The 25,882-nt window shown below is 36.3% G+C and overlaps 1 protein-coding gene across 8 annotated transcripts in view; it reads left to right on the plus strand.

The window, feature by feature from the left end:
• The window catches only part of YAP1 (Yes1 associated transcriptional regulator), a 93,980-nt gene that overhangs the window by 57,277 nt on the left and 10,821 nt on the right, over positions 1 to 25,882 (plus strand). Inside the window, exons 4-7 of one of the 8 annotated variants that reach the window (XM_057370813.1) lie at positions 2,493 to 2,606; positions 14,848 to 15,041; positions 16,523 to 16,570; positions 23,600 to 23,730. In XM_057370813.1, coding sequence (XP_057226796.1) covers positions 2,493 to 2,606; positions 14,848 to 15,041; positions 16,523 to 16,570; positions 23,600 to 23,730 — 487 coding nt within the window. The remainder of the gene's footprint in view (positions 1 to 2,492; positions 2,607 to 14,847; positions 15,042 to 16,522; positions 16,571 to 23,599; positions 23,731 to 25,882) is intronic. The other 7 variants (XM_057370815.1, XM_057370818.1, XM_057370819.1 and 4 more) reach the window with 7 other exon arrangements.

Here is a 25,882-nt window from a genome sequence, read left to right on the forward strand (position 1 = left end):
AGGAAGAAAGCAATGTTATTAATGAGTCAGTTAGTCAATGAGGCACTTAGCAAGGAAGGCTTGCTGCTGTGAAAGCCAGGTGAGTGGATAGACCTTTTCCTGTCCTGTTCCACAGCTGTGCATTTTATTTAGAAAGAGAACCTAGCCCAAATTTGTCTCTTAGCAGTAAGCTAGTACTCATCAGATCACTGAATCTCATAAGTATCATTGTTCCACCAGATGAAGTGATCAGCTCCTGGAAACCTTCTTCAAAGGCATTTTGTTCTTACTTGCTACAAAGGAACATGCTGGACCAGAATATACTTCAGTGTTCAGCAGGACTGATACCCCAAGGCTGATTTTGTTTTTCCTAAAGCCAAACAGGGTTAATTGACTTTGCAGTTCTCAAGAGAATTTTTTGCAGAGTTTCTCCAAGGGATGTGTGGCTTAGAAGGACTCTGAGGAGAATGGTAGTGGAAGGTCTGCCTGCATGGCTAGAGTGTTGCCTTAGCAGTAAAGGAATAGGCTTGGTGCTTCATTGACTTCAACACTTGGATGATGGGAGACATGTTACTGTGCTCCTATGCCCCAGTTTTATAAAATAGCATCTCACTGATTAGCTGGCTAGTCTTTGGTATGGTAACAAAATACTGGGTTCTTTGCTGTAGAGCTTTCATTTCTGCATCGAAGTCCTTTTGTACAGTGAATATATTATCATTCAAGAATTATTCACAGTATTGTCACTCTTCCTTGCCTATTTCTATTCTCTACCTTCTGAAAAAAGCTGAGGGACTCATTACTTGTAGGCAACATTTAAAGCTTATGAGCATTAGAGGGGGGAAGAAAATGTCCAGTGTTCACTGACTTTCCTCATTTTAAAACCTGTAGCTCTAATRATGGAGTAATGAAGTTGCTAGAGAAGGGCTTTGTTTTCTGAGCCAAAATGAAAGTTTAAATTTGAAATGTAGTTTGCAAGGGATCTTCAAAGACCACAGTAAGAAATTCTTGTCCTGGTTATGCCTTGGGATGTTACTGGAATGCAATTGAATTATTTTTTTACTCTTTTTGACATTTCTCCCAAGAACATATTTTGAGATTAAGCAAACAAATCTATCCTCTCCACCTCTCCTCCCAGCTTTAGACTGAATTCTTCAGCAGGGGCATAGCTTCAGGAAAAGTTACAGTCAAGAGCTGATGTAGTTTGAAGATGGATATAGCAGACATTTATTAGATGGACACATATGTTTTTATGTATATCTGAATGTCATGTGTGAAATAATGTTTGTGTATTTAGTGCATCTTACACTATACAGAATAATCTGTCTAATGCTACTGTTTTACTATATTACACCAAGGAATAGTAGAAGAACTTGAAATACAATGGCTTGCTTCTACYGCAGGTTTTGTTGTAATTTCTGCTACATTCGTAACATTTGTAGTTGGTCTTTTGTTGTATAATTTGAGAATTGTACTTGAGTATAAAATACAGGGAAGATCTTCCTTTATCTAATGTAGATTTTTTTTTTGATCCATGTCAGTATGAGTATAAAAATTCAAAACCATCTATTTGTAAAGCATCCGCCAGATAAGATGAGATAACTTTTTGATAGTTTTCAGTCTGAGCAAAGTACAGATGAATATACGTGATCATGTAGAGGTGGGAATGAGGGGTTTAAGAATGGTATAGGAATGAAAGGTAGTTTCTTGAAAGCTGCTGATGGGAACGTAAGGGAACCACTTCTCAGGCTCTGAGTTTAGACATCAGCTGTGGACTCCACAACATTATTACATACCTTCCTTTGACCATTTTCCAGAAGTAGTTTTCCCTGTGTGTGTTTTTCTGCTTGTAAAGTAAAGGTGTAGCACTGCTATTCATAGCACGGTGTCTTTGTGGCTGCTTATGGTGTTTTCTTACCTTTGCTGTGTCATTGCTTGTTTGCCTGCCTTGTTCTTCAGGTTTGCCTTTGTGCCTGCTTAAGTTTTGAATGCTTCACAGTAAGTTAGAGTATGAGGTAAAGGGGAAATGAGTTTTGTCACTTCTTTTTTAATTGTTTGTGAAAGACAGGAATACTTCAGGATCCCCTCAGTGTTACCTTGCTGMTGCTGCTGCTGTTGCTGTGTCTTAATCACTACATGAACTTTCCTATGGGAGGTAGAATTATTCTGGCTTCTTTTTCCTGGTGCTCATGCTGGTTTCATTCTGGCAGGCTTGACTTATTGCTGGTTTTATACTAGAATGCTACAGCAAAAGCAAGTGTCAAAAGCATATGAAAGGATGCAAACATGTTAAAAAAATGAAGTCCAAATCCTTAATAAAAATGATAGTAGTATTTCCTGTTCCTTGGTTTTCCACCTACCACTTCTTTGCCCTTATCCCAGAAATGTTAGACATGAGCTTGAAACTCTCCTGTTTCATGTGCTGTTATATATGTAAAATGTTAAAATTTTTTTTAGATCAATTTCAGCTGGAGCAAACAAGAGCTCGCCATCAACTCCTTCCTTCTATATTGCAGGCCCACTCCCCGATGGATGGGAACAAGCTATGACCCAGGATGGAGAAATTTACTACATAAACCATAAGAACAAGACCACATCTTGGCTAGACCCAAGGCTTGACCCACGCTTTGGTAAAAGTTCATCTCAATTCAGAATTCTTGATTTGCTTCAGTTCACTCACCTTTAATTTTGCGGGCATATTTTGAAAACTTTTTGTAGTAAGATTAAAATATATTTTGAGTTATAGACACCTTATTTTTTTTTTAAGATAAAAACTATTAGCATATATCCTTCAGGACTGTATGTTACCCAAATTTCTAATGCTACAGGTTAGTATTTTGCCATACGATCCATACCATTCCCCTAAGTGGTGACATTCAGAAATTACTTACCTAGATAGTTTCAATCAAGCTCTCATATCCCTTTGAAATGGTGGAACTTTACCACAGAAGAATTTTTAAATTCCCAAACAAATATTTACTTTCCTTTGTGCTATCTTGAGGGCATAGTCAAATAATAGTTCATGCTGTTTAAATACACTTGAAACATATACCAGCTTATAATTCCAGCTTGTCACGGTGATGATCATGACAAAACTTTCTGTTTTAAACAATATGATGAGGAATTCCTAGTTTTGCTGTTATTACTTTAACAACCTTTTTGTGGGTTAAAGACTATGTAATACTGGAAATAGAAGTAGTAACTTAAGGTTCACAAAATCTAGATGGAGAAATTCAACAAAATGGAACTTTATGTAATTTTGTCAGTAGTGTTTTTGATCTGTATGAAGAGCAGAACTGCAAACTTTTCAATAAAATATTGGCACTTGTGACTATAAATAGAAATCACATATAATGTCAGGACTTTAAACTACTTTCTTAGATTGTCCAAGTGATGTATTTAATATGGCATTGCAATTTCTGTTTTTTTTTGTAAAGCTGTGATCTCTGTGTGTCAGCCTTATTAGTTAATACAGCTAATATGATTTGACACCCTTGATTTGTTTTCCCAATAACTTACTATTTTCATCTCCTTTGGATTTTAGTTATTTTTCCAGAGCCATGGAAAAACAGTAGGAGTAAAAAAAAAAAAAAAAGAAGAGATCATTGTGGTTTTCAGGCTTTACTTTTGGACTCAATGTAGCTAAATGAAAACAGTGTGCAGATCACTGAGTAGGTCAGGCTGAGGGGATGCAAAACCTTTGAAGCTTTACGGGGGTTGACCTAACAACAACTGTGGGCCCCTTTTGGGAGAGGCATTAACTCCATGAATGCCATATAAATACAGAGCTACAAAATTCAACAGTCACTGTTCTGTTTTGKTTTTTGAACTGTCTTTTAGAAATTCTGCATTTTTGGTTTTTAGGCTTGAGTGCTTACTTACAACATCTGTTTACTCTTACGGAGAATACCAGATTGTCACCCTTTGTTTAGAAACTGCTTACCAGTTTGTCGACAGGTTGAACCACTGTGCAACTTGAGCCCAAAGGTGGGGTGTCAGCTTTGTYAAATGTCCATGCAGGCTTTAACACCAGCCAGAGCTACAGACCTRTTTGCTTGTTGCAAGAGGACTGTGTGGGTAATTTGCAACTTCACAATTTCTTTTTTGTGCATAAGGCTGAAAAGGAAGCAGTCATTTTGAAAATTAGTGTTGCCTTTTGCAATTATGTTTACTCGGGTAAACTTGCAGGGTATCTGTTTTTCTTTACATGTCTTAATTTATAGTTTCCAGTGATGAGCTGGAATTAAAAAGGAAATGCTTTAATGGCCAGACGTTGTGAGTGAGATGAATCTTTCTTTTCACAACTATTTTGTATTCCTGTAGAGTGGTCTACCTGTAGAGTGGTCTAACTGTAAGGGGCAAAAGCTACTTGTCTTCTGCATACTGAAATCCCATCAAATATTAAAGCTGCAGTTAAACTGAAAGAAGTTAGAAATGTCCAAAAGACTGATTAAGGGTTTCTTGCTGCATAGCTTCCCTTTTTGGGCCCACTGTGTATGTGTATCCCAGACAGGCTTGASTACATGCCAGGGCTCTTTATTTTGTGGTCAGACTTTTAATCTGTTCCAGACCTTTTCAGTCAAAGAGCTCAAGTGTAACTGAAAGGGGCAGGAAAGGAAAAAAAAAGCATGTGGACTCTTCTGATCTAGAGTGATGGCAAATAGAGACAAGCTGCGCTAGCTGCTGTTGAGCTTCAAGGAGTTTTTCTTGAAAATCTGAGTTGTACGCATTGTAATGTAGYTTATGTTTTTATCATTTGAGACAAGAAAATACAAAATCCTGTTCTTGTTGCTTTTTTATTTGTGACCACCTTAAGTCACTAAAGTCAAGAAGAAAAAAAAWCTCAACTTGACAGAGTTAATTACTGAGACTTGCATTTATTTATCATGTGGAGATCCTCAATAAATACGTGCTGTGACCCCAAATAGCATGTGAATGACTCAGAAGTTTACCTTTCTGTGCTTAATATAGATTGAAACTTCTATTGGTATTTTTTCCCCTGAGGATTACCATACCCTTTTCTATCACTGTGTTACAATATAAGGGCTTGGTTTTCAATATTTTTGGCTACTAATAAATACCAGAAACAGGGTCAATTCATCTTTGTCTTGTTGAAGGTTTTGGTTATTAAGTGATGCTAATGATGATTGAAAATGAAGGAGGAATTATTTTCTCTCTCTGCCACTTTCACCAGTCTTAAGAACCGTTGAAGAAGACAAAGCTATTGAATGGTATGTGCAAACATACCCCTCTGTTCCAGTATTCAGAAGAAGAAGGTATGCAGAGTCTTTGCTGGTATTGCTTCTGAATTCCCAGCTTCCAGGGAGACAGCTTTATGTCTCTGTGTGTTCCTCATCAGATGGAACCTTTGCATTCATCTGTATTTTCTCTAGTAGGTGTGGATATAGCTCTTTTTTAAGTAGCGCTTGGAATTTTCCATTATCATGGCTAGAAAAGAGAGAGGGGAGGAAGAATCAGTTGGAAAAAAATTAACTTAGATGGACTGACTTAGTAAGGGACATTTTGGTATAGCATCGATACTTTTAAACATAAAATAAAATAATGTAGTTAGTATGTATTCTTTCTTGGAGCAGGCTTTTTAAAATAATGCATCAGAAAAGAGTCTGTGTCAGTATAGCCAGCTGTGGGGTGGGCTGGGTCTAAAACATGAGTGCTCCAAGTTGAAGATAAGAACTTCATTCCAAGACTCAAGTTGAACATCTTTGAAATRGGTTCACGGTCTTCGGCTACACTGCTTAAAGCGTCAGTGAAATCCTGGGGCTCGGACGTGCATCCTCCAAGTCTAAAGATATGACTTTAAAACAGTTTTGTGTTAGGACAATTCACAGACTTCAGTATTGAGGAAAGAAGTAGGAAAGGAACTGTCTTCTTATGCCAAGCACAGGTAGTCATAAAAGATGACATGGGATCAAAGGAGTGGGGATGGGAGGGGGTTGGTCCTTAGGCCTGTGTCAGCAGGATTCTTGTCTGGTGGAGCATCTGGTAAAAGCATGCTGCCTACCTTCTCAGTGCCTTTGCAGACCTCATGGTAAGGAGCTTCAAATTGCCTGGTTTGGTTTTTGTTGGGTTTCTTTGGTTGTTATGGTTTTTTTTGTTCTTTTTGGTTTTTTTTTTTCAATTTAGAAGGGTTTTTTTTCCTTAAGGGAATTGAACTGTCAGCTTGAATTTGTCTTTTGAACAGTTTTGTCTTTTCTGCTATTGTTCATTGGTCATTCTTCACAGACCCTACTGGACTTTTAAGCCTTTCAAATAATGTAATGCATTTTCTTGATAGTCAAAGAGCATCTGGATAGGAAGCAGGTCAGCTATGCATTCTGGGTGGCTGGAGTTTGTGAAGTATAAGAACATCTGCTTTTTCTATGAATTCGAATTTCCTAGTACCAGTTGAAATTTGAAATTGTTCAGCTTTACTGCTATAAGTTTCCAAGAACTGGCTTTTGTATCAAATACCATTAAAGGGCTTTTAACTCTTATTTAAGTTTGCTGATGATAGAACTTGGTTTTGAAATACAACCTTAAATAATTTGCCCTTTGAGGATGCTTAATATGTTAAGTTCAAAGACAAAGTTGAAGTGGGAAATTACTGGAAACAGCAATTGATCTGTGTCTTTGCTAGGCTAAGTTTGGTTTGGAGACCTTAGTACCCCAGTAGTCCGACAAGTCTCTGCAGGATTTAAAGTAATACAAGATACTGTTTCATTTTCCTTGTTATTTTATTCTAGACATGGGTTTTAAGGTTTGTATCTAATGGTCAGAACACTGTTCTGCACTCCCAGTCTCTTTCCTTCTGTTCTTTCAACTCTTGGAGCTGCGATACAGAGTATCAAACAAAATATGTGACCTCAGGTTGAAATCATAACTTTATCACTCCCACTTAGAGGTTATCTTAATGTTCTTTGAAGTTCTGCATGAATTTTGGATGAGGGGGAAGGTAAGGCAAGGCAGTATTTAATATCATTGTGGAAAGTGCCATAGGGGCTCTGTATACAGTAGCTGCTTGACTACATAATTACATAATTAGGAAATGAAGCTGGTGATGTCAGTATGATTATAGAGAGTGCACACCAAGATTTTCAGCTTCCTTTTTTTTTGTACCATAAAATCATTGCACCTTTGAAAAAGCATAAAGAGCTAGTTCAGAAACACTGAAGTGAAAYGTACATTTCATTGAAACATGTATTTATCATTTCTGTTTTTAAAAAAAAGCAAGCAAACACACAACGAGCTTGAAATTCAATTAAAAGCTTAAGCTTCAGAGTGTCTGCTAATTTTTAAGTCTCGGAAATTAAAAGGAGGTATTCCACAGTGTTGCTTTCTTATCCCTTACCTGTCTAGCACTTTGTTTAAAATTTGCTCCCTCTAATTAGTTTGTAAGAGCCTTTCAAGATGCAGGTTTTTGGACAAGATAGACCTGGAACTCCAGATTGGAAAGCTGGGTTTTGGCCTTTGTCTAGTCAAAAAAAAAAACGATCAAAAACCCAACAAAACAAACCTTTTGTCTGGTTATAGTAGTGTTTTACACTTCTTAAGTTCCAGGTCTGCCTTCAATTTTTTGTGTGAAAAGCAGAACATGACCCACATGTGGTTTTGATCTGCAAAAGCAATGTCATAGCCTCTTCAGATACTCTGTAAAACAAAAGAGGATTTAATTAATCTAAAAAGGTTTAGTGGTATTCAATTTTTCACTTCCCTGTCTCGGTTTTTCTAGAAGAACAGTTTCAGGAGATCACATAGGATGGGGTATAGACTTTTGTATTTTGGTATGTATATCAGAGATGTGTACAGATGAAGCAGCATCAGTTTTCAGTGGACCAGTGACTTCTGTCAAAGTCTGACTGCTGCAAATCTGCAGAGGTAGATGAAATTTCACTGGTAAGCATCCCTTTGTAAAAGGCAGATGCTGCCTTATAGCAATGATGACAAATAATAAATTCTTGTGTATGATTATATCAGAAAGTGAAATCTTGGTTTGTTTGAAAGCAGGACCTCTTAACTGAGCAGAATTCACTGAAGAAATCGCTAAATCTGACAAAAGTWCTGTGTCAGGATGCAATTATCTACTTTAGGTAGAATATTTCGAGACTGTTAGGGAAACCCACAGTGTCCTTAAGAATTTATCAAGACAGTAGGTTTATGTAAGTTTATACCTCTGGGGGTTTGTTTGCTTCAGAGTAATTTAATGCTGTTTGAGAAAGGAGATTTATTGCTAATGATGCCTGGGTGTCACTAAAAATAAGGCATGCTTGCAGTGTTGTGYGAAGCAGCTGTGATAGCGAAAGAAAACCATTCCTAGCTGGGACATTTTTTTCCACCATATCCTTCTAATACAGCAGTTTGCACTTCTCTGTTAATGAGCATACTATATTAAAAGTTGAAGGTGGATCATTTTGAACATGATCCATTATCCGTAATCTAAATATGTCTATATACACAGTAATTATATACTCTATRTCTAATCATATATGATCTTTAATTCAAGGATGCATCAGGTTTCTTTGTCTCTGAATTCAATCATGCTGAAACATGACTACAGTTTCTAATATATAAAAATGTTTCTTTACAGTATGCATTTCTAATGGGCTTATGACAGATTAAAAAAAAGATGGTATGCAGATGCATATACACAGTGTTTGTTCACTCAAATAAATTWAAGGAAACCTGCATTAAAAATGTTTTCATTATTTTGTAAGAAATTTTAAAGAAGCTTGGTTTTGGCCTAGTTAACCCAGGAAGTATTATGTGGTGATTAAMCAGTGAAACTGTTCGCAGCTAATAGCCCAGTGTAGACACTTCACTGATTAAACTTMGGTCTAAAATGTGGACTAGCTTTTGTTAAATATATTTTGGCAGAGGTTCAGTGGGCAGACATATGGGGCCTTGGTGAGCTCATATTCCTGCATTAACTGTAGTCTTCAGTGTTTCATACATAGAATTTAAACTTAAATGACATTAGTTCAGGTTTCTTCTCATAATCTGTCCAAAGCAGTGTGTCTTACATAGTTCTTTTTGTAGTAGTAATACTTAAGATGTCAGTTGCATTCTGTAAGTCAAATAATTTAAAAGTGGTTTAGACTTTCAAAATCAAAATTTATTTCTTTTTAAAGAATGGTAAAGAGTTATTTAAAGAGTTTAAAGAGAGTTTTAGTAAGAGCCCCATATTTAAAGAGTTTTGTTTTATATTATATGTGTGCACTGATCAGAAGTTCTGAAAAGCTACTTACCTAACTACTTTACTGCTGAATCTCATTTATAGTTTCATTCCTGGCTGCCAGAATATTTTAGTTCTTCTGCAGCTGACATACACGGAGTGAAAGTGCTTTGTAAACACTGCTGTTTAGTGCTATGAGGGAAAGAGAACCAACACAGCATTTTACTCCAGTTTAGTTACCAGTGATTCCGGTCTGTCTGTACATGCCATAGGGTCTTAATGGCACTCAGTGAGTCCAGCTATTGAGCATTTACATTTTACAATACAGAAAGACTTCAAAAACAATGGCAGCTTTATCAAAGAAAAAGGAATTTATATTTTTATAAATAATTTATAAAAACCAGCATGTGCAATAGTGGTAGTAAAACAAAAAGGAAAATGATAATTTAATTTGAATGAAACTAATTGATAAATGCAGAGTTAACAATCTGCAGTTTGGACATGCTTCTGTAATAGTATTTTCATTGGATGTATCTTGCTTTAACCAAAAGTTCAGCTCAGGATTCTGTGAATATTTGTTTTTACCTAAGACACTTAGATGCATTTGTACACTTAAAGCAGCAAAATGAGCCCAGTGAACAGTCTATTTGAGGTTTTCACATACTCTAAGATCTAGGATTATCAGATTAATCAGAGACTGAAGCAATGGAATATTTTATTGTGCTAATTTTTAGGTTATTTAATAACTGCAGCATTATGAAACTGAAACTGGGATTTCCTTAGAGTAATATAAYAACACATTATACAGAATGCAGTCCAGAAACATGACTTATATCCTGATTAAACGACAAATTGTTGTGCCAAGCCTTCCTTAAAAAGCCCCTTGGAACATGTTTTTATTACTTCTGAGACACTTTCRATTCCTGCTGGTATTTTTTTTCTCTTCACAGCACCTTTAAATGTAATCAAAGAGGATTATTTTTCCTTTGTTGTAGTGTTGCAAATTAGCACCAGGTAAAAACCTGACTGTAGCCAAAAAATGATGCACAATAGATGTCTACTTTCAAAATGAAGCTGAAGAGGACAAGTTGAGGTTTCTTTAGTCCCCCCAATGAAAACATTGATTCTTATTAGTAAGGGCAGTCAGCTATAGTATGCGCAAATCCTGAGCTTTTTTGTTGYTGTTTATTCAACTAAATTATGTCTTTAAATTTGCAGACTAAACTTACGTTTAGCTTTGAAGGGTGAAATTACAAGTGGGAAAGAAAAAACATCAAGCATTCAGCTTCATCTACTRATCAAGGGTGCAATCTCTGCATGTTATTCTGCATAGGGGCGAAGATACTGTGTTGCTCCAAACTGTCACTGCCCTGGAATTTAGGATTTTCAACTGACAGAGAATCTTGGGAGAGAAATTAACCTTTTWTGTTTGAGTTGTTAGCAGTCTGTTGGCCTTTTCTCTCTAGCACCAATGCCTGGTAATTGTTTCTCTCAGTTTCGTTTTTTGGGTTTTGGTTGTTGTTTTTTTTCATACATGTAGAGAACAGTTGAAACATTTTTCAGGAATTGTCAAGTATTGTACTGGTACAGTACACAAGAGGCATTTCTGCTGTTGACAGTCAAACATTTAATGTGTAGCATTTGAAGACCAGTAATTTTCTCAAAAATGTATTGCAGCAATTGCAGTTGACTATATCCTGCAGATTGTGAAGCTAAGCCRTATTTTAGGACAAGATCTCTTTTATTGTCTTAAGTTGCTTGTGTTTTTTAACTTGTCTGCCCCTCCTCCTCTCTCAAATCCCCCTCTTCTAGAAACAAAGACTTGTTTGTTCCTGCTCTGCCTGTGAGGTCTTTGCAGCCTCCGCTGTGTGGGTGCAGAGCCCCTTAYTTAAATGTTTTCTGTAGCCATGGAAGGTAAGGAACAGGATACATTAGAAAACTGGTGAGTCCTAGCTAACATCATGTTTAATGTAAAGATGATAAAATGAAGCTCTTCGCCTTTGAAATCAAACTATTTAGAAAGAGCTATGTGTGTCAGGATCACAAGTGCATGAGGTGTAGAAAAATCTGCTATCTGAAATCACGTTGATAAGCATAATCTTTAGAGTGCAGATTTCTGCTGTTKTGTCCTGGTAAGTATTAGAGAGTTGGAATGTAAAAAGAAAAAAACTATCCACAAAACAAGCAAGCAAAAACCTCTCAACCCCAAAGCAACGACAAAAAGCTTTAAAACCCTCTGTTTTTTGCTGTCAGTTGAAACAAGATGTGTTTCCCCCCTTTTTTCATTAAGTATTGCACTGGAATTTATAGAAAATTATGTTCTTCTTTCTGTTTCCCTTGAAGATAGCACAACTGTGTAATCACCAAAGTGAATGAAAATCATGGACTGATAGTACTGTTGGGTTTTTTCACTGGTTCCTCACTTGGATATGTTAAGTCAGTAAAATTCTGTTAGTGCCATCCTCTTCTAATATCCTAACTTTTTGTTGAATTTCATGATTAAAAGTAGTTCACTCATATAAAAAACTTCTGTGATCTTCAAAATCTTATCAATTTGAAGTCTTTAGCACTTTCATTCTTGAAATAATGAAGCATTCAGAAACATCCTTTCAATGGATATCTGAATAATAATAGTAATTTAGATACTGGATTTTTAGATTCAGTTTCTGAATARTTACCAAATCATATCATTAACTTTYCCCCTAATATTTATTGATGAATTATAAGTATACACCRAAATCTCAATGTCTTATGATATTCCTGTTTCAGATGCACTTTTAGTTAGGAACATTACTTTCAAAATTGACATTAGAAGGCACTTTGGGGAACTAGGATGAGGGAATAAAATTAAAAGCAGCAGACAAATGTGATTTCCTTCTTAAAGTTAAAATTGTGAAGTCAGTAGATTAAAAGAATGGAGCAAACAGTGATCAGAGTGAACAAGAATAATACAACCAGCTGTCAGAAAGATACACATATATAACATGAAGAGCAGGAAGTGGCATAAGCAGGAGATACTTACAAAGCTGCCTATTTGTGGAAAAGAGATACTTGTATGGTGCATGCAGGAAAAACAAATTCATAGCATGTTGAAGGAATGTTAGTGATATTGCAGTGAAGTGTTTAACTGAGGTTAGACACTTAAATTTTTATAAGGTTATCTGTAACATGACTTGGCTGTGAACTACATTGAGGTAGGACTGAAGCCATGATTATATGATTGGGGACTAGACTATAAATGCAGCTTTTTTAACCAAAATAAAATTGTAATTTTTCAGCTTTGGGTAATTATTTTTTAGAAGGTAGCTTGCTTTTAACTTAGATATGCTCATTTCAGGTGATTGTAAATTTCTGATTTTTCTCCCTCTTAAGTTTACATGTAATTGTCCTTCCATCCTGTTTAACAGCAGGGTTTAAATCCTGGAACTTCTGAGGGGTAACACAGACTTTAGATAGGGTCACAGAAACTAACAGCAGGAGAAGGCTGTTTTCTATTGTCCCCTATGAASACCTTCATTTCTGCTTTTAAGGTGAAAGAGGGTAAGGCATATAAAGCAAAAAGCATGGTCCTGGTTCCAGATTTGAAGAGAGAGAAAGGAGGAGATCTATTCCCCACTCCAGCAGTGTCATGTAGCTTGTCTAAAACTGCTAGATGGGATGCCTTGCTTTTTGTATGGTTTTCCCTAGCTTCAGCTTGGCTTCATCTTTGGTAAATGTAGGTAGTCTCACTGCTGTCAGGCTTCCAGCRAATATTGCCCAGTGGAGATCCTGGAACTTGTAGTTAAATGTTCAGTGCCCACATCCTTACAGGACTGATGTTGATGCTGTTGGAACTTTTGTCTAACAGTTTCTAATATGTTGAGGCCAATCTTCTCAGAGACCACAGCTCACGTGGCAAAGGGCTCACTCTGGTCACCTTCCTTCCTGAAGTTCAGTTCTGATGGTGAAATAGTGCTGGATGTCCTGTAACATCAACTGCTTGACTTTAGGCTTTGATCCACCCTAGCGTCATTTTCCCACTGTTTTTTTTCATGCGGTCAGGATGAAATCTGTGGGTTGGAGCTGAACTTCAGCCCTAGGTATTCACTCTGTTGTTTCTGCTTGGTATTGGGACCCAGTTTCTATTCCTACTTCACAGGTTCACTTACCTTCTTATTAGTGATCATATGTCTAAAATTCTTTCACAAGTAACTGCATAAAATACTGTTTCAAATCACTTTAAGGTATTTGACAGCATTTTACTTTGACTGGACTCATGAAAATGTGACCCTTCTGCCCATTAGACTGTTGACTCTGTGCTGGACCAGTGGATTAGACTGCCAAGTTGGGTCTCTAACTGGTTTAGTATTATGTGATAAATATACGAAGGCTTTCTTGGAACAGAAAAACAACACTACTGTATCTTAAAATGAGCACTCAAAAGACAGTGGAAAGTGAAGGGCTTTCTAGTGAAAAGATGATACAGATTCTCTATGAGAGAATTTTCCTTTCTTTTGGTAGTTAGAAATGTTAGTATTTCAGGAACCCTCTATATGATGAAAACATTAATTCACACTAATTCTACAGGTGATTTTCTTTGCCCCAGACCACATTGTCATCCTAAAAGAAGCTCACTCCATTTTTTTTTCTAAGTTTCTGTAAACCATAATCCTCATTCAAAGRAAAAAAAATCCCTACCATTCTCCCATCATTGCAGAATGTTCATTACTGTGAATGTTAACAGATTCAGTCTGTTACAGRCAACACGATGGAGAGCTAATTCCAAACTGAAAGCCCCTGAAAATAGTGCCCTTGCAATACAGTCAGCCTTTCCCACCCTCTGTTTCACCCTGGGAACTCCAGTGCCTTCTGTTGACTTTAACCATACTGGTCTCATGTCAGGGAGAAATCAGGCCTGTCGGGTAGATGCATCCCAGACATGTATTATTTTATAAAACAAAATTGTCTTGGCCTTGCTTTTATGGGGGAAGGGAAGATGGGTTCTCATTGTGCATTATGCCTACAAGGTGATGTTGTTTCTTGTCCACTTMCCAGGAAAAATGCATTGCATACTTTTGAGGGGTAAAAGAAAATGAAGYGCTAGTAAAATGTTTTCTATGTTGATGTCACTATTTTTGGATGTGTAATTTATCTGCCATTTCTGTACCAAYTCTAATTTTGCCTGTCAAGAAGCTCTAAATGGAGTCTCTAACACTAAAAACTTAATGTGACAAGGGTGTGAATGCTTGTTGCATGATCTTGCACCACAGTGGGTAGCCTTTAATTGTTTTCAGTATAAGTGGGATGATCCGTTTTGTCATTTTGTGTCTTCTCAAGTTTAATGATCCTAAGATTTCATATGAATAAAACAAGTTRTTTACTATTTGTGTCTGAAATGAGAATAGTTTATTAGAAAGAAGAGAGATCCTTCTAACTTCGCTTGAAATATTTTACTACTACTTTTGAATTTTTTGCCAGTGGGCACGTTTAGTTGTTTCCAGAAGCTTTTAGAACATGTAGTCCTAAACATGAGATTATTGCGTTAATTTTAGACACATCAGTTGCTCACATGTGAGCATCCATTTCACACTCTGGCCATCAATGTAACTGCGTGTTTTTTACTGTCATGCCTTGAAATTTTGTAAATTTTTTCATGGATAATACTTCCTTATGTGTATTTGTTTGAATTTAATTTTTAAACATTTATTGTTTTGGTTCCTTAGCCATGAATCAACGAATCAGCCAAAGTGCTCCTGTCAAACAGCCACCTCCTTTGGCTCCTCAGAGTCCCCAGGGTGGTGTGATGGGTGGTAGTAGCTCCAATCAGCAACAACAGATGAGACTTCAGCAGCTACAGATGGAGAAAGAAAGGCTGAGACTGAAGCATCAAGAATTGCTTCGGCAGGTGAGGCCACAGGTTAGACACCTACTTCCACTATTTCTTTTGTATGTTTGTTTTGATTTTTCTAAGTTGTTATTTCAGKGAGTCTTAAAGACCAGTGACTACAAAAAACTTTGAGATCTAAAAAGGTCTGAATTCATTCTCTTTATTGATATCAGCTTGGTGGTGAAAGTGTCTGATTTTTTAGACCGAAAGATTTTGCTTTCCTCTCTCATTCCTCCCTCTAACGAAACTCTTYAAGAACAGGCTTCATAAACTGTAAGGATGACAACATGGACTGTTGATGTGATTGGATRTTCCTCCTGAGGATGTTTCATATTCATTGAGTTCCAAGTCTTGCAAAAAGTTATTTCCCACAGCTACTTTAGTTCTCCCTTTTAAGAGGAGGAAAGTCTTCAGTTTTAGAACCTGTTGCAGTCAGTAGGATTTTGAAGTATTTTAAAAGTTTATATAATATACATTGAGGAGATGCCTTGTTGCCAAAATCTTACCTGTTCAACAGTGGAGTGAGCATGGAACAAATGAATCACTTATGCTGCATTTTGAACSTGTGGTTTTCTTACGCTGAAGAATTTCAAACTTTATAATAAGGCTGCAAGCTGTGCCTTTCAATATTTTCTAMTCTATTAATATGGCTGTAGCAAATATTAAAGGGTAGGACTGGACTTTGGATTCTTTGGATTGGAATTTGGGCTTGATCTCCTTTTCACTCTAAGCCTGCTCTGATTGTTCAATCTGAATGTTTTAAGAGTTACTACCATCTGTACAAGATAATAGGATATTTCTTCGGGATTTTGGCACTGCCAGAAAAAGCACTAATTTTTCTTTGAGGAAACCTTCTAAAATCTTTCCTTTTTCACTTTGGGTGATGGGCCTTGTATCAGAAGAGGATAATGTCTTAATGTCCTCAAAGACAGCTTTTCTCTTTCTTCATCACCTGCAGTATTCTGTCCTGGAATCTGACTCCGTTATTCCCTTTGTAGTCAAGGACTGTTTTGTAGGAATCTTCAGCATCTCTTGGTGTAAGATGGGTCATCTTTACAGCCATTACTTTTTGTAGTACTTTAGGTAAAAATACATTGCAAAGGTGGCATCAGGATTTTCTCTCGCTTAAGCACCTGCACTTCTGCTGTTCCTGCTTTGCAATTAATCCACAATAAACATTTTACCCTGTGCTAGCATGCTTCTAGGTAGGCCKTCTAATTATCTTGCCTCAGTTGTCATTGAGAATCTGACTAACTTTGGACCAGGTGACAACCAATTCTCTTCATGTTGTTCTCCCTAGTCATTAAGCTTATCTGTCAAATACACATCCTTGGTAAATCTGTGAGTTTTGTTTCACTGTATCATGATTTTCATAGTTTCTTAACTCCCTTATCCTGTCTCATCTGGCCTGTCTCGGGGGCTTGATACTACAAGATGGTGTTTATAAGACAGCCTGCATAGGTAAACCATGCAGCTAAAGTAATTTTTATCCATCTTATTTTTACTCTTAGGCATTGCGGAATATCAATCCCAGCACAGCCAATTCTCCAAAACATCAGGTAGGCTCTTAACTGATGTTTCAGCATAATTAGAAAAATGAAAGCATTAAATTAGGTTAGCAGGGAACTTTTTGCTACATGAAAKCATTTGAAAAAAAGAACAAAACAAACAAAAAACCAAGCTCTGCCATGCCCATTTTGAACACTTTTCTGTTCATGGCCCTAACACTGTTTTTAGGAGTGCTGCCTTACCACAACTTTATATCAATATTTAAGAGCAAACAAGGAATTCRTTGGACATTTTTTGACATTGAAAACAACCTTCTTGTTCAGCATTCTTGAAGATACTGCTGTTCCAGTCCTGATGTCATCAAGATGTTTATTTAAAGCAAACTATCTAAGGTAGTAGTTGGTGACTTGAAGTACTGTTCGTATGAATGTTCTTATCAGTTTGTTTAAGCAGGTATRATCTCAAAGAAGGATATCTGTAATCGGTTAATAAAAAAATCACTTGAAATAGTTATGATTTTTAAGCATGCACAGTGTGACAGAATTACTTAATAGATTAGACTAACCAAATAATGGCTATGCAGATGTAATTTTTCCATTTTGACATTTAACTGGCTCTTGCACAGATACATTTTCTGTATAGGGAGCAACAACTATAAAAAGSCTTTCGAGCTCAGACCAAAATAAAATTGTTCAAAATGTGAAGCTTAATAAACAGGTTAATGTGGTCTTCTTTTAGTTGCTGAAGTGGTTGAATATAGAATGAATCTCTGAAAGAGTGGATTTATGGATATATTCAGTGTTTTAATCTACCAGTTCTTAGTACAATATTTATATTGGCTWGTACTGTACTTTGTTTTTTAAGAAAAATCCCTCTATGCACAAGGCAAGAAAAACAGAATAAAAGAATAAAAGAAAGTATCAAATATCCTGTGTTTGACAGCTGTGAGTACACTGTTGCATTCTGAAGAATACCACAAAATTTGTATGTTACTAGTCCTGAGAAATAGGAACCTTAGATCTTAGTGCTGAYACCCTCAAAAAATACTTTCTTGTTTGGCAATACCAGAGCAGCTCTTAAACAGAAGCATTTTAATTGAGATGTGGTAATTTGATTCATTTAYAAGCATTAACCACATAATGATCTTGTCAATCAATATTGGATCCTATTCTGGAGGAGGAAAGAAAAAGTTCTCAAGAATTGTAGGTATACAAGAGAATAAACAAAGGAGGACTCCTCCACACCAGTTGAAAACACCTTATCKTCTGGCATAATTAGGTCATTCGTGAGGGATGTTTTTCTTACTGACTGCCAAAAGTGTATTCTATGTTCTCTTGTATGCCTGAAGCTGTGTCATACCATTGTTCATCCTTACACTAACTTCTTCTGTTGCCAACTCAGAAAAATTCAGGAAATGGAGAAGTTTGTTATCAGTTTCATACTTAACTTTATAAGATGAGGTTTTTAGAACTTCATTAAATTCTGGCTTTAAATCCTAAAAAACTATGAAAACTCAAAGGGGCTACCTTGATAATTCATTAAACGTATACGTAGTGATCATTCTGTTTTATTTACGAYGGAAACTGATGAAAGGATTTATACAAAAATCAGGATTCCCGTTRCATTTAAACTTGCTTCGTACCATACGTCCTGCCTGGGATCAGTTTTTTCAGTCTGCACTTGTTAATGGGTCAAGGTGTGTTTCAGTGATCTGTTTGGAAGAAGAGTGGGCAATCATTTCATCTCTAAAGATCTATAATACTAGATTATTTATGTTGTACGATCTAAATGTATTTCTTGTGTTTTCATGTCTTACCTCAGTAATGTAGTGAGCAGCCACAGGTGGAAGAAAGTGCTTAGAGAACTTCTTCTAGGTTCTGGTTCTCTAAATGCTTCTTCTGGCCTTGTATTGTAGAGGGCAAATGTAGTCTGTCTTCTCTGATGCTGCTGTTGTTGCAGTCCCAATCTGTACATCTTATCAGGTCACAGTTGACCTAGTGAATCTGAAAAATATAGAGAAGGAATAAAAAATTCTTTGTTCAACTTTTTTCTTTCTGACAGATCTTTSTTTTTGAATTAAGTTAATGATGTTTGGAGGAATTACCTGCTTTCCTGATGATAAATCTGTGCTTGGTGGCAGAGTTATAGCTTCTCTTGCTAAATTTTAGATGTTGTTTTAAGGAATACTGAAAATAAAATCTTCGTATGTTCAGTGCTCTTAATTCCAGGAAGGCTAAGTCTGTTTTATAGAGGGATTGTCAAGGTCTTTCATTTGTAAAGAAATGATGTAACACCAGCATTCTTGAAGCTTGCCTCTAATGGAATATCTGGTTTAGATAGATAAAAAAAATCAGAGAAATATCCTTTAACTTCTAACTGGATCTCTGAGCTTTTCATGTCACACAATCAGAAGGGATTAGTGGAGGTCATCTAGCCCAACATCCTCATCCTTCTTGACATTTTTCTCCATGTAGCCTAGATACAGTACCATGATTGCATTGATACGTACAGTCAGTTTTTTTTGTTACTGAGTAACCATAGTGTCCTTGGCAGTTTTTTTATCTCTCTACCATTATACTGTAGTGTCCTGTTGTGACACTAACACTCCAGGTGTTATGTATGGAAGCCTTAGCACCTTCTGGAAAAAGTAAACAATTGCTCAGCTTCATCTTTTTTAGCAAGCACACGTTCTTCTTGTTTGAACGAGGGTGTATTTTACTGTAATTCTAAAAATGTCGAAGGTACCTAGAGCAAAAGTCATGACTTTCAAACTTACTTTGTATAAGCAAGAACTATTGATACATCCAGGAGATTTGAAAACACCAAGCATCTGTTCAGTTGCTTGTGCTCATCATTATCAGTTATTTGTGAAACCTTAAAGATGCCTGTCTTAGTTAAGAGATTGAATGACTCGACTTGCCCTCCATCTGCACTAGCTCTCCTTCCGTTTTCCTGCAGTTACTATCTGGTTGTTAACAATTTCTAATGTAGAGCAGATGTCRATCAAATTTTGTGTATGTAACAAAATTGAACAGGTGTGAAGTAACAGATTCCTTCCCTTACAGTGTGCTGTGGATAGAAATAGAGGCAAATAATGTTGAGGTACTGATGACATTACATTTGGATGTTGTGCAGACTACTTTCTTGTGCTATGAATGGAAGATTTCTTAATTACCTGCTGCTAATATTAGAGTATTTGCTAGTAAGATCAGCATACTACACATTTATGAGACAAGTTCGTCTGTATCTGCTTCTTGTTTCTAAGCTTTACAGTTCAACAAAATAATYGTGTTGCTTGCTAATGTATGTAGATATTTATAGATAGATACCTTGTTTAAAAGTCTACACAGTAAATTAGAACTGCATTCACTAGCTATGSTAGTTGTCATGATTGAAGCAGTGAATGGTACGTTTTCCCCTTAGTCTTCACAAATTGCCTAACTTCTCATTGCTTAGCTCATTTGTCTTCATCTGTCTTCCCTGTTTCTTTTGTATATGTGCTGTAACTATGGGCCTCACTGGTGGCCCCAGCTGGTGCTGTAAGTCTGCCCGTAAGTGTTGTGGTCTTCTCGTTCCCCTAAAAGTTCTCTCCCATCCCAGGGAAGTCTGTGAATCATTTGCAAGTTGAGCAGTGGCTGGAGGTAAAAATGTTACATTTGGCACTTTAAAAATAAATTTACATAACCAATTATCAGGATATATCAAGTTAAATTGAGTAGCATATCATAGGTTTAATACAGTGAGAATATAAGTGAGTGGCACAAGGGAGTMATCTCCCTTTCCTCAAAAGCCTGTAAAGATAAAAATGCTCTGAAAATAGTATTTTTATAAAGTTAATTTGGACGAGATGTGAATGACCTGTAACTTCATCTAAAACTTAATCTGTATGCAATTATGAAAAAAAAATGTGGATGAGGTCAGCCAGATAAATTACACAGTACTGACCTTATTTTTAAAATTATTTAAGGAGATGACAGATCATTTTGGTCTCTGTGTWATAATCAAAATTCAGCTTTTGTGTTAACAATAGGAGTAGTAAGCTTTTCTTTTCCCAGAGGTACTTAGAACAAGTTTGACATACTTAGAAAATAGGATGAGATCAATTCATAAAAATCTAAGCCAGGATTTTGTCATGGTTTTATTTCTGCCTCCAGACTTTAAATACTTCTAATAAAGGATCTATTTTAGCAGGAAATAAAAGCCTAGAGTTCACATTGCGCTGTTTGAAGCTGGGAGAGGCTTGTGCACTCCCATACATTTTTTTAAGTATAGCAAGCCTACAACTTTTTTATTGCAAACAGGTTTGTAATGAAGGAGAAATGAAAAGACCGTTCTTCGAGCAACACAACTTCAGCTTATTATTACATTATATACATTCATTATATATACCTTTCGGGAAAAATMATCTTAACACACTCTTTAGGCCTTTAGGAAACTTCATTTATCTTGTAGAATGATTAAAAATTGCCCTGTATTTGTTTCTCAATAGCTCATCTTTTTTGGTAATTATTTTCTCTTTCAGACTCCCAAAATGACRTAAATTTATTACTTAGATGAGTAATAACATTCTTTTGAGGGGAAAGTGCTTCTGACTCCTGAAAAAGTAGCAGTAATACTACTTATAAATATTCAAAAATAGTTGCAGTTTTGCATTTTTTAGCGATGTTGTTGAAACAAAGATAAAAGTAGTACTAATTTTAAAAATACTAGTTTTACTACATATTACATGCCTAAGAATTGGCAATATACAGTTACCACTCCTGGTTTAATACATCTTTTTTTTTAATGGGCTTTTAGTGAAATGAGGTTTTTTTTTTTGTTTTATTGTCTGCGTACCATGTCTTTTTACCATACTATTTAAGTTCATGTATTGATGAAACTTCAACATCTCCTACACTTTAGGGATTTAGAAAAATACAAAGGTAGCTTCCCTGTGTTTTCAGATTTCTTTTTCTTTTTTTCTTAAGGTAAGAGAACAGAACTTGTGGGTTTTTTTCTTTCCTGGTGTCAGTAGATATTGTAAAGGAGACGTGTATGGATTTCTTATCTTCCTCACTATTGAATCAGGAGGCTGATATGAAGGACCACACAAAGGAGATGTAATGTTAGTTTAGTTCATACGCAGAAATGACTCCATGTAGGTTTTGCTTTGTTACCACTCTTTGTGCCACTTGTGGTGTGGGATCAAGCTGCTTCTGCAGTCTACTGGCAGTTTTGGCTCTTCCTCTTCATCCAAGTCAGGAACTGCAGCCCAAGGAAATAAGGATGTACAGATCAAACAAAGAGGGAAGGGGAAAAGGACAGAGCCTGTGGTTGAGCAGTTCTTGAGCCATCTTTGGGATGGCTGCTCAGACCTTCTGCCTTCTTCAGATCACTGTTTGGGAAGCATTCGAGGAAAGAATGCTTTTTTTCTTTCTTTTTTTTTTCAAGTGAATCAGTCTACCTGTATATCAAGTATACAAGGTTGCAAACTTAGCTGTGAAGTAGAATGTGATTGTATAGGCTTTGCAGTTGGGCTTATTACATAAGCAAATGAAAATCATATGGATATAGTCTTTAGAAATTACTAAAAGATGCCTTACAACATCCTGTGATCTGAAAATGGGGATTGAGTATTACTGTTGTTTGTTAGAACAGTGGCCAAGTAAGTGGTGATGAGCAGAGGACTGGGTTTACTTGGACTAGTAATTGAGTGTGATGAACACAAAAACCAGCAGTATGCTTGTATACTTTCTGGAAAGATCTGCAAAGTCAACTGTAGTGAGAAAATTTTCTAGTGCAAAATATAAAACTTGAAGGAATGAGTAGAATRGTAATCCACAGGAATGGGAGTGAAGTATACGCATATTAGAAAAGAAAAGAAAACCAGGCAGTAGGGAAGCTTCAATATTTGACACAGTCTGCTGGAAATAAAATATCCTTAGGTTTTCTTAAGAAGAAATCACTTTGGAGAATTGGAGAAAAGCTATTTTTATATATTAAAAGACTACAGTACAGTAGTCTATAGGCTTATCATTGAAAATGGATGAAGACCTCTCATTTTACAAGTGAGAAACACTGAGTTATTGTCAAGACTGGCAGGGTTGGTTTTGCCTGAGATTATCTTCCCTGGCACAGCATGGAAGTCACATATTGCCAATAACAGTAGCAAGATAGTCAATAGATTTGCCAGTCTGTAACAAAGCTCAGTCTTGGTGAGACACTGATAATGTCTGAGTAGAGYTACTTGAAGAAAATCACTGTATTTTATCCACATGTAATTCGTGGATTACTTGTTTGAAAGGGGATGGGATCACTGGAAATTACATCAAATGTGCTTATTTCCATCCACCTTAAATTTAATGTATTTTATATTGAAACTTACTTTCATCAATTAGTAATGACAAGCTTTATGGATGGTTTGATTCAAGCTGGTGAACATTCAGATGTGTAAAAAATTATATGCAATCTAGGTTTGTAACTTCAGAAGTGCAATGTCTTGGTCTGACTAAGAAATCTCTTGAAATTTGAAGAGCTTTGAGATTTTCTTGTGGGGCTAATCACTGATTTGATCAGTCAGAAATTTCAAATGCATGCCTCAAACAGGAGGAGTGAATGGGAACTTTTAGGGTAAGACTTGAGAGTTTCCTGACTGAAACAAGAAAGGTACAAGAGGAGCCAGGAACTAAATTAGAGTCAGAAAGAAATTGGGATAAAATGYTAATTAGCTGACCAAAACAGGTTGTTTTAGGGGTCTAATAGCATTAACAAATCATGTTTTGGTCTTAAGTATAGACTTAGCAGAAGGATACTGAAGTGGACCAGAAAATATTTGTGTAAAAATACAGATACTTATATCCATAAACACATTTACAATGCAGTCTCTGGAACGTTGGGCATAGCTGCTGGAACTTGCATTTTCATTGCAGCCAGTACAGATTCTTGCTTTGTCCTCAGAAACTTTAGTTTAATTTCATTTAAYTCTTGTAACTGGAAGCAGTAAAAGCATCAATTATCTATAATGTCATGTGTTCATGTGTCCAAAAAGTGCATTCAAATGCCTAATATGATCTCTCTTTCTCCCTCTCTTGCTGTTCTAGGAATTGGCTCTCCGTAGCCAGCTTCCAGCAATGGAACAAGACGGTGGATCTCAAAACCCTGTGTCATCTCCTGGAATGTCTCAGGAACTGAGAACCATGACTACAAATAGTTCTGATCCCTTTCTTAACAGGTTTGTAGGAGTAGCTCCTAGAGGAAAGAAACTTGATTTAAAATTCTGTTTGGTACAAGTAATAGTTTATTTTGAACATCTGTCTGTGCCAAGACCCACAGCTGTAAATGAATCTTTCCTTAAATGGCAAGTCTAGTAAAAGTTGAAGATTAAAAGCTGTCTCCTGTGGGAGGAAGTAGTCTGTTCAGACTTGTAGGAAGGTTTTTATTCAGTCATAACATGTTTGCCTCTGCATAATCTGTTGACTAACAGTCATTTCAAATTACTGACTCAAAGAATTTGTGAATAGCTCACTGTGAGATCAAATGAACTGTGAGGCACATTGAGGATTACAGCTTGAGGTTCATTTTAAGGTTTCTTCATTCACCCCTCCCCTCTGCTTCAGGTATTTAGCAGTATTTTTACTCTGCTAATGTTAGGTCTACAAACAGTGGCATGTTTCATTTTAAATGCTGTATTATTTTGAAGTGGGTATTTTCATTCAAGATTCAGGAYCTTACAGTATAGACTAGTCTTTCATAAAACTTTTTCCTAAATCCCTCTGACTTGAAGTGTTTATTTTGTTGGAAATACTGTTCAAATTACAGCTTGCAAATGCTTCATACCAAACAACAACTTTGGAGAAACTGCTGCAGCTTGACATAGTGATAAGTATTTTGGGTAATCCCTTCAGGAAGATTCATCTCCTACACAGACAACTGTGATTAGAAAACTTGATTTTTTGTTTGAGGGATTATCCTGCATGGAATTCATCCTGTAGGATGTTCTTGTGTGAGCCTCAACTGTGCTGGCCTTGTCGTGAGAAATAGAAGAGATAGACATTTTGAGCCTGACTTCCTATGGGAAGCCTCTGTAAATAGATGATGGTATTGATGTGGTACAGTAACATACAAATTTGGCCTTCTGGAAGGCTGTTGCCATCACACATCATACAGGTCCTCACATCTTTGATACCTGCCCAGTAACCTGAAGGAAATGCATCTTTAGGTTTCARATGGCCATGGCCATGGCAGTGGACTGATGCAGTTTATCCACTGTGAGTCTATACACATGAAATATAAAGTGATGGATCTTCGCCATTAACTAGAAACACGGGGAAAAGCTAGAAAGGGCAAATTTATGTTTTGTAATATTATGGCAGGTTGATATTTACTGTAAAGTGCAAAAAGATACTGCTTGCCTGGTTCATATATGTTTGACTGGGTTGGGTTTCTTTCTGCAGCCCTTATCCCATGCGAAATACTGAAAATCCATATTTGACTTCAGTTCAGAGTATCTTAAATTGCATGTTGGTCTGAACATTTCTCTCCTTCTAGGTTGTTGTATGTGCATCACCACACTTGATTCTGTCATATGGGTATAGGAAAGGGGCAGTTGAATAGTTTAACTAAAGATCTTGTTGATACTCCTTATGTTAAAGTTCAGACTTGAAGAAATGCTCCTTTCTATCTTTATAGGGTGTATATAAAGTTCCTGGTGAAACAGAATGATTTTAGGCCCCRAAGTTATGTATTCAAAGATTAGGTAGCTTAATATTTTCTAATACTTCTATAATAGAAACATTTAAAAAATCTTAGAAAATCACTACATCATTGCATAGTCAAATCTTCTGACTTACTGTCATTGTGGGATATTTGATTTTTTTTGAATGGGATATTGATCAATGCAGACTTCATTAGACTATTTCACCTTTTGTTTTGCCATACTTGTGTATATATTTTTGTCAGTTAGATTTATATTGGTAGYGATGGTAGTTCTCTGTTTAACTCCTAAATTGGTATTTCTTCTTTTGTGTACACATATTTTAACAATTATTAGTTGAAGAAGAATCCACTCTATTTTGGGTAATGCTGTTTTAGTTGCATGTGGTAATTTTGGGCGATGTGACTACTAAATGAACAAATCCTTTTTGAAGAAAGAGGAAATACGTATTAMGGAGTGATTTGAAAAGAAGTGCTGGACATTCCAAGTGTGAGAGTAAAAGCCGAAAAGTCTTCTCCACTGGAGTGATTTAGTTCAGCATAGTCTTAGTTCTGTTTTTAGTATTTTGTCCCATAAAGTAAACCAGCATTTTTGTTCAGAGAAGTTTTAAATAGTTGAATTGTTAGGATTGTATCAAATGTGGTGATTCTATTTTTAAATAAATCTAAAA

Source organism: Malurus melanocephalus, unplaced genomic scaffold, assembly GCF_030028575.1.
Source record: "Malurus melanocephalus ecotype Western Australia unplaced genomic scaffold, MMel_1.1 scaffold_134, whole genome shotgun sequence".
NCBI classification, from domain to species: domain Eukaryota; kingdom Metazoa; phylum Chordata; class Aves; order Passeriformes; family Maluridae; genus Malurus; species Malurus melanocephalus.